Genomic DNA, 9202 nt, shown 5'->3' on the forward strand with positions numbered 1-9202 from the left:
ACTGAACTTTTTCAAATAAATCTAAAAATCAGACTTTTTGGAAAAAAATCGAAAATCAGATTTTGGGGGACGACGCCAGAATCGTGGGGAGCATGGATCGGCGACGGCTTAATCGCGCTTGAGGGTCATGCGGTGGTTGTCAAAGTGGCAGGTCGCGCCGGACGGCGGCGGGCAGTTTGTGGATTGGAGCTGCGTAACACTTACCACGGCGGCTGACCGCACCGCGATGGCGACGGTAGAGCCGCGCCGAACGGTGGTAGTCACATTTTTTAATCAAGGTCGCGAGGAGGGTGCTGCGGTGGCGGGTCGGCTGCGGCGGCGAGCACATTTCTCACATGAGTGTGTCGCGTCACGGGTCTTTAGCAACCGGTGGTGGCCGGCGGGCGGCGATCATTAGCGAGGATTTCGGGTTCGGCGGCGGTCAGTAGCGGGGGTTTTGGGTTCGACGGCGGGATTGGGAGGTTCAGGGCATTTTCGACAGTTTTCGAGTTCAAGAAGTTTTTCGATGATTTTTGAGCAATTTTTGACGTCGGTGACCTTTTGGTAACCTTATGGTCACTTTTGAGTAAATTAAGCTAAAATGTTACCTGCGAAGAGATGTCCTTAGAGAATTTTTGAGCATTTTAGAGTACTTTTGTATACCCTAGAGTCATGAGAGTTGAGGAATGTTGAACTATTTTTTAGGTTTTTGAGAACTTTATTGAGTTATAAATAATATAATAAAATTTAAAAAAAATTGAGTAAATTCGATAAGTTTAGAATTGTTGAGTAATAACATAATTTTACTCCTTTTGAGGTAAATAATAATTATTTTAAAATTATATTTTTGAGATTACTAATCTAGTGAAATTACAATGAGACTTATGATCGACAATATTTTGGTTCAAGAGTGGAACCATATTTTGAAGACGTTTTGATGATGGTGATTTTGATGACGACTTATGATGATTGTTGAGTTGCATGTAGTTTTTATACATGATCATGCATGCATATATTTTGGAGTTAGGTAGGACTTCACTCTAGTGATGGCCAGATTCAGAGAGGAACCGTGGCATTCTCATGTTCAGAGAGAGATACAGTTTAAGAGGAACCAGAGACATGGACAATCAGTAATATACCTCTAATTTCCAAAACTTGGTACCATATGCATATTGATGAAGGAGTTGATAGAATTAGCATTTGCATTACAATTTGAATTGTGATTGTGTTTTGTGTGAATAATATACTCGTGATTGGTGTTGTTTACCATCCTGTTGTTGATTTTCACCATTCACATTTGTATGGTGTATTCTCATCCCTTTGTGCAATTTTTTGTACAAATACTCAGCAGGAATAGTTGCTTGTGAGTTGGAAGATAGCTTTGGAGCTTGCCTTCGTTTATTTTTACATTTATCGCACTTTAATAGTTTATATGCCCTGATTTGTAACATTGGGATCGGAGCACATTATTTGTTTTTAGTTGGTGTTTGACTTCTATTTCCTTTGCTTATTTTCCTTTGAATAATTATTCGTTATGATGAGATATTTTGATTTCTGCTGCGAGACTTTTGAAAAATATCCATGAAGTTGCATGTTGTATTTTGAGTAGCATCATAAGTTGTGAGAATTCTCTTTTATATTAAGAGTCGAGGTTTAGGGTGTTATAGAGGGCGTTAACCCAAGAAAGAAAATTTATTCTTAGTAGTCAAACATACAAATTGATTTGATTTAAACTCTCCTAATTTAATGCCTCTTTTTCTAATACTACCCATGAATTCTTATTCAGGACTCTCCTTAAATATGAGATCCTCTCACTTTCTCTCAAACAGTCTTCCATGTGTTTGGATAGTTACGATAACATTAAAAATGATGGAACGAATTACAATTCAAAATATTATATTCCTTAATATAGGAATAAAAGCTGCAAATAGAGTATGAAAACACAAAATAAAACAAAAGACTCAACTAAACACACCTTACTTGATTCTCTAAGTCTAAGTCTTTACAATTGAGAGTTCCTCCTTAGATTCTAAGCCGATTAGGATTTCTATCTTTAAACACGGCTTATAGCTTAGTAACTTTTTCAACATTGATGTCATACTTGTAATTCCCAATGTCAATTCACTTACAATATAGTGAAATTGCAATTCTAGTTCTGACTTGACATTTCCCCTTGTTAAGCTTTATGAGACCGTCTTAAGTTTTTATATAAGCTTTATGTTGGTTAACTATGGTTCAATAGTGACAATACAAATATGGTCTCTATTTAACTATGGCTTAACATGGAAGATTATAAAACCCTTTTTATCCATAATTTTATTTTGAAAAAATTGTGGTCCTATTCTATAACCTTTTTTCACACTCTCAAATATGGTCTGGTCTTACTCTTACTTAAAATTACTGAACCTGTTATTGTCCATGGTACCTGCAATAGAGCATTTGAGGGCTTTTACCCAATGAAAAACATGAGAATGAAAGAAAGATAAATCGTTCTTGTCTTAAATCCACACCTCCTTGCCCGCCAGCCGACACCGTGTGGCCACGGCCATGCAAATAGCCTACAGTCACACCAGGCAAAAGCCTCAGTCTGCAGCACTTTATATTCCTCATACAACCCGATATTATTGATTTCATCTCTCACTGCTGTTCAAGCTTGGTCAAATTCAACCTCATACGAGTATGAATCTCTAGCTATCATTAAACGAAATAGGTATAACACCCAAAGGAAAAACTATAATCTCTCCAATAACAAGATCAAGACGATAAAAACTGCAACAAAATAATGTGTGTAAAGATAATAAATATGCTTTTAAGGAACCGGGTGCTTTACGTGAAAGGAAACTGAAAATGATCAAGAGATCAAGGGAGAAACGAAAAAACGATCAGAAGATTCCATTCAATGTTCAGTTTATTCCATCAAGGTAAACATCTATTGAGCAACATAAAGAGGTAAAGTTATACATTTGGTGGTGGCCAAATTTTCCCGAATAAATCTTCCACCCGCTTTGCTTGATCGGCATAACCGTCCAGCCCAGAAGTCAGAAGCTGCACCGCTGCTGGTCCCATGGCATTTGCAAGGCTCATTTGGTCCCATTTAATAAGCTGAATATAAGTAAAGCATTACTATATTTAGAAAACAAGAGTTCTCTGACTGAAGACTGTTGAGATTAACAACAATAAAGGAACAACCATAAGAATGGCATTACTACTTATCATTAACGGTAAGCAGTGATAAGTTGCTAACATGTTCTATTACATCGTCAAAGGTGGAAAATAGAAATCTATTTTGTGGGATCAAATCAGAAATTCCTACTATATATTAAAGGCTGAAATCATACCTCTTCATCACTAAATGTGTATCTGCTAGCAGACTGAGGTGATAGCCTCCTAACAAAAGAATACTTCTCCTCAGGAGAAGCAACAGATTCTTTGAGAGACTGCAACACCTTTAAGGGAGCTATGATGTAATCAACCCTAGACAAGGAGCAATGTAAAACAAAAAATTAATAGAGTATTGTATAAATTAAACTTACATTAGAAATTAAGTTGGATATGGCTGTAGGGAAGTCTTTTCATACCCCAGAAGGCTAAATAAGTCCTGCTTGTTGCGAACTGCTGCTGCCATCAACTTTGACTTGTGTCCATATTTGTGAATATAATTGTAAGCCTTTGTGATCTGAAATTAACAATATTAATAATGCTTTCAGGTATAAGCTTTATCAGTACTTAACATAACTTTTTCTATCCTAGGCTTTTATTCTTGTCTGAAGCAAGATGGATCCCACACCCAACATTGCACACTTAAACTAGCCAAAAAATGTAGCATATCTCTGTTTCGAAGTTTTCACCAAGAACTTCTTTATTAGTTTATTTTGACAAAGCTAAATTTAAATTCTAGTCACAGACTAAGAACATGAATGGAAGAGTTGTTCGGAACAACAGACCAATGCCAACCCGGGATCCTCTCCCCTCAGCTTGGCAGCTTCTATCTCTTCGTCATCAGAATGAGTACGTGCCCAGTCCTAAAAAATGACAAAGTTCAAATAAGATTCTTAAAAATATGTAATTTAACATACATCAATTAAATGGAAATAGAAATTACCCTGATGCGACCAACAAAAATTTGAATCACAGATGCACCAGCTTGAGCAGCAGCTGCAGCTTGGGCAAAGCTGTAGAGCAAAATATCACAAGTTATAACAGGGTAAAATTTCATGTGACATTATCACAAGTTTTGTATCTCTCTTCATAAATATTCACAAGCTTTGATAGGATCTCGTCTGTTGAATGTTCATGAAGAAACAAAGATGAGCACAGTTTTAACTATGACAAAGTCATGTGAAATTTTAACACAACAATTCATTTCCTCAATAAATACAAATTGCTTAGATCAAAAATTTGACTTTCATTCAATGCAGAAATTTTGTTTTTCATAAACTTCCTAATTCGTGAGCAACATGTCAGGAGATGCTTTTCAATAGAAGATTAGGTTTTGAGTTTAATTAAAATTTCCCAAGCTAATATGTACAGCCTCAATAAGTTACAAACTAGTTTAGAATTACCAATGCAATAGAATAAAGATATCTAACTGGAGATTATCATTGCAATAGAATAAAGATACCAGACTAGAGATTATATCTTAAACGGTCGCTCATTTGGGGTCAAAAAACGAAAAAGTAAACTTGTACACATTATTTTACTTCTCCTCGTTTAAATCATGGCGTTTAGAAATAATGTATGCAAAGTTTGAGAAGCATTCCAGAGAGAAAAGTTTTTGTAAAAAATGATAGACCAAATCCTTTAATCAATGTGCACGCTGAATATATAGCAACGTACACAGCAGATATGACATCCTTCTTGTATAAATTTGTTTCAAATATTCAGGAAAACAACCTGTAAACGAAAGTCAAATGTGTCTGTATGCCCTCGGATTCCAGCAATCTTGCAGCCTCTATTCCCTAAATAAAAAATAATAATAGAAACAAGTCATGAGCATACAAAGTATAGCACCAGAGATTTTGAATTCATCTAGGACTACCATTCCTCTTTTCCAAATTACTCACCTGCCATGTTGAAGGAATTTTAAATAGCAGACGTTCATGAGGGACATTACTATCATTGTACAACTTCAACAGGTCATGCACCTGTAAAATTGATAAGCAAAAGACATGTGTAGTTTGTTAAGCATTGAGGATTCAAAAACCGCAAAGCTTTTACTAAACAGATTAACAACTACACGGTGTCAAGAACTTCAAATTGTTTACACACTTGAGAATTTATGGAAGCACGTATACAGATACTTATTTTCTTAATTTGAGGATTTTTCGCATGATAATGGCACACAATAAACTGAAAACCATGCTTGCCCTAAATCTGATACCAAAGTCATAATTGTTTGCATAAATATTAGGGAGCTACCATGACACTTACTCACGACTGAGGTAGACACTTTATATGAACTTTGTAAATCTGAAACATTAGACAAAATTTGATTTGAAAACTCACAGAAATAAGGCATTGAATCTCCAAAAGACCTCAACATTATAACCTCATGTTCAAGATGTGTAGCAATATAAATCTAACATGAAGTACCTTCCTGATAATGCCATGTGTGTCATAAGCAAGACGCGCATCCACTTCTGTTGAAACGCGGCCAGGAACGAGCTTTGCCATGTCACTACCAACGTTCACCAAAGCCTACTCATGAAACAGAAATTATAACTAGTTAATTGCCACCAAAAAAGTTATATAATAATTAAAAGAAAATTATGTATTCTCAAGAAATGAACTATTATAACATGATTGAAAAAAGGAAATACCTTAGTGGCAAAACAAGATAGTCTTTCATTAGGAATTTCAAGGCCGTAACATTGAGAATCAGCCAAAGCCATTTCCACAGCATTCTACAAGAAGAAGAATTATTAAAATAAAGCAACTCGCTTACACTAGGTTAATACTACCTCTATTTTCCATTTTTTATTAGAAGTCGCTTGGGAAAATATTTTGTATCATAATATAAGTCGTTTTATAATATTAATGAGTCATTAATGTTATTTTTTCTATTATACCATTAAATATTTATTATTCTCTTCGATTATATCAATATGTCAATTTTGTAAAATCTCAAAAAAAACAACAAACTGAGGGAGTATATTGAGTGCCTGGACTGACCCTGAAAATAGTGTCTGGAAGACCGCATATCCCCAAAATAAGCGACGAACTGACAGTAGCAGCAGTTGGAGGAAACCTGGAGAGTACACATCAGATCAAAATCAAGCATTTATTCAAATTCCGTGTAATTAAATACAAAGAAATGTTACTTTTGGAAATCATCGAAAATAACAGTATCTGGAACGATCTGGCTGAAGGCCGAAACAGCATCCAATTCAGTGATAACGGTGTCAGCGGAGGAAGAGCGAATTCGAGGGGAGGAGTGTTTGAAGTTGAAGAGGAGAGTTTGTGGCGGTGTGGAACGGAGGAAGGAGAGGGATCTGGTTGCGTGAATGGAAGATGATGATGATGCGGGAGAGGAGGAGATAGATGCATGAAGCGGAGTTTGCAAGGTAGCTGCCATTGTGTCACGGTGCTAACTCTCTCACACGCAGGAGGTGGTTACAGTTTCAGAACAAGGATTAATGTATTAGTAATAAATAGTCTAATTTTGTCAACTAATCTTCATAATCACACTAGTTAACTTATCTACTCCCTCGGTTACTTAATACATTTGTCTTTTTTTAACTATTTTGTTACTTTTTAAACATCTCAAACAACTATATTGACACCTTGAAAAACACTCATAATATGTCTCAGGCTCATCTATATTAAAAAAAAAAGATAAAAATAAAGATAAAATGGGTAGCCAAACCTTATCCATAAGTAAAAGAAAAGAAAAAGAAAATAATAAACATAATGATGAAAAAAAGGAAATAGAATTAAAGAACTAAAAATAAGAAGAAAAAAATTAAAGAGAAACAACCTTAAATTATGGGTTATATATATATATATATATATATATATATATATATATATATATATATATATATATATATATATATATATATATATATATATATATATATATATATATATATATATATATATATATATATATATATATATATATATATATATATATATATATATATATATATATATCTTTGAAATTCTTTGATATATAAGGAGTAAAAGGAGGTTCCTATTCAATGTTGTCATCTGATAAAGTTAGGAGTTGATAATCAATGTTGCCCTCTAATTAGGAGTGACAAATATACATGTTCTCCCTAGAAAAAAAGGGCAAATTGGTCATAGTAGAAGGTGTAAGTCTAAATTCTTAACTCGGTCGACAAAATATGGAGAACATGGTAGGTCTGATGGGGCGGGCAAGTCGTGCACCTCTAAAGACTAAAGTTGCAAAAATGCATGTTTGTCTCGTTAAGCATGTGCCTGCAAAAATTTGTTAGAAAAAGAGTGGGGGATTATAGTATAGGGTACAATCATAAAACCTTGGGTCGGTCCTCGAAAAAACGTATAAAACCAGGCATGTCTGGCATGTCACACATGTTCTGCCACCCCTAGTTAGGGTAGCTCAGACATGTGTAATGATGTCAATATCTTATTGAAGAACATCTTTATGTCTTTTATTGTTCTAGTCAATTAAAAATTGAGTCTTTGGATTACTGTCCTCCAAGTTGACAACCTATTCCACATGGTTGACAACCTATTCTACATGGTGATCCCTAGTGAGAGAAATATGGAGAATCTTCGTAGTAATATCACTCGTTACTTGATGTTAATAAATTATTTGGAGTATCTCCATCTTTGTATTTGATGTTATGCGTAGTTGAGGAATTTGGATTACCTTAGTATGCTCTCCAACTACTTGATGCACCCCCGTAACAACCTCTCTTAAAATCTTTTGCAATCTCATGAGACTTTAAGGCATGTCAAACTATCAACAATAGCCGCCAAATATGCCTTCATGTAGGTTATCAATGTTAACCCTAGGTTGTTTCGTTGGGAGCTTAGACCAAACATGAGATTGTTTATATGCTTTTTATGGCTTGTTTTTATCTTCATGTTGAATCTTTTTACCCTTATCTTCTGTGACCACATTCACCAGTGCACATTTGTAATAAATTTTGCTTCATTAATAAATATAATGGCCAATTATTTTGCAATTTGAACAAAATTGTGACATCCTTTCATATACGACCCCCACATTAAAGGAAAAAACATATCTTTCCACTACTGTTTTGTCAAATAATTTGTCAAACATGTCCATATCAACCAAGACAAGAGCATAATAACCAAATGGCATGTGCTTTGTGGTTCGTCAAGGGATGGTGGCATGTCATTTTTAGATGCAAAACAAATATTCAGACAATAATACTCTTGTGGAAGATCAGCATATTGTATTCAAAAGTTATGCATGAAACTATATTTGTGTATGAGGACTAAAGTTTATGTATCATTTGAGTAGTATGGGGAAATCGAGTTTCAAATTCCATTTATCAACCGACCGTGTTTGACGTGTATCCTCCGTCAATGCAAATAGAACTCAAAGAAACTATTTTTTTATTGAAGATCAAGATCCATGATTGGCTTTTCACCCTTCTATAATATTAAATAACCATGGAGGTTTTTTTTTAAACCTTCAATATTTTTCTTGTATTCTTCTTGTAAAATTTTAATACACATGAAACATCCTTTAACATGTCATTATGGTGGTTGACTCGCTTCAATATCATATGTGTTGGAGATTTTTTGAGCAAATATTTTTGTTGGAGTCCACTCCAAATACACCAAAGATATTGACGCCAAAAAATCCATAAGCATTCCATGAGAAGACAACCTTCTTTGAATGACCCTAACACAAAAATTGTAGGCAATCACTAAAACGATAAGAAAGCACCAAACACCGCCTCTGAATTGAAAATTGTTTACCATGTGAACACTTATGAGAAGGAACCATAGTTTTCAATCCAAATTTCAATTGATCTCCTCTTACCTTCAAAATGCAATTAGAATATCCAAACCCGTTCTCATGAAACATATAAGTAATATGCGAATTGCTTTAGAGCAAGCATTTTCTTGTAGTATGTGCATAATCTACTAATTTCTTTTGACGTTGATCTAATTGCTACATATAATGTACATGTTTATCATTGATGATCATTGAAATAACTTGTTTTTTCGAGAATTTTAATGCGGACCCTTGAAAGGA

At 34.6% G+C, this 9202-nt stretch overlaps 1 protein-coding gene across 1 annotated transcript; it reads right to left on the reverse strand.

Annotated features, from left to right (window-relative positions):
* Window positions 1-2846: 2846 nt before the first annotated feature.
* LOC127074142 (uncharacterized) lies at window positions 2847-6764 on the reverse strand. The gene is made up of 11 exons (XM_051015437.1): window positions 6300-6764; window positions 6151-6226; window positions 5799-5882; window positions 5572-5676; window positions 5043-5123; window positions 4873-4937; window positions 4082-4151; window positions 3924-4001; window positions 3558-3655; window positions 3318-3453; window positions 2847-3081 (listed from the first exon to the last, which is right to left on the reverse strand). The coding sequence occupies exons 1-11, from the start codon at window positions 6551-6553 to the stop codon at window positions 2935-2937; spliced, it is 1194 nt and encodes a 397-aa protein (XP_050871394.1). The 5' UTR covers window positions 6554-6764; the 3' UTR covers window positions 2847-2934.
* Between the last annotated feature and the right edge of the window lie 2438 nt (window positions 6765-9202).

This window comes from Lathyrus oleraceus, chromosome 4, assembly GCF_024323335.1.
Source record: "Lathyrus oleraceus cultivar Zhongwan6 chromosome 4, CAAS_Psat_ZW6_1.0, whole genome shotgun sequence".
Lineage (NCBI taxonomy): Eukaryota > Viridiplantae > Streptophyta > Magnoliopsida > Fabales > Fabaceae > Lathyrus > Lathyrus oleraceus.

What these genes read in the sequence shown, in the direction of transcription:
- LOC127074142 (XM_051015437.1), bottom strand. Translation starts at nt 6,553, where the DNA reads ATGGCAGCTACCTTGCAAACTCCGCTTCATGCATCTATCTCCTCCTCT. An exon ending in TATCTTGTTTTGCCACTAAG is followed by an intron (nt 5,677 to 5,798) that starts GTATTTCCTTTT and finishes TTTCATGAGTAG; the next exon opens with GCTTTGGTGAACGTTGGTAG. An exon ending in ACACATTTAGTGATGAAGAG is followed by an intron (nt 3,082 to 3,317) that starts GTATGATTTCAG and finishes ACTTATATTCAG; the next exon opens with CTTATTAAATGGGACCAAAT.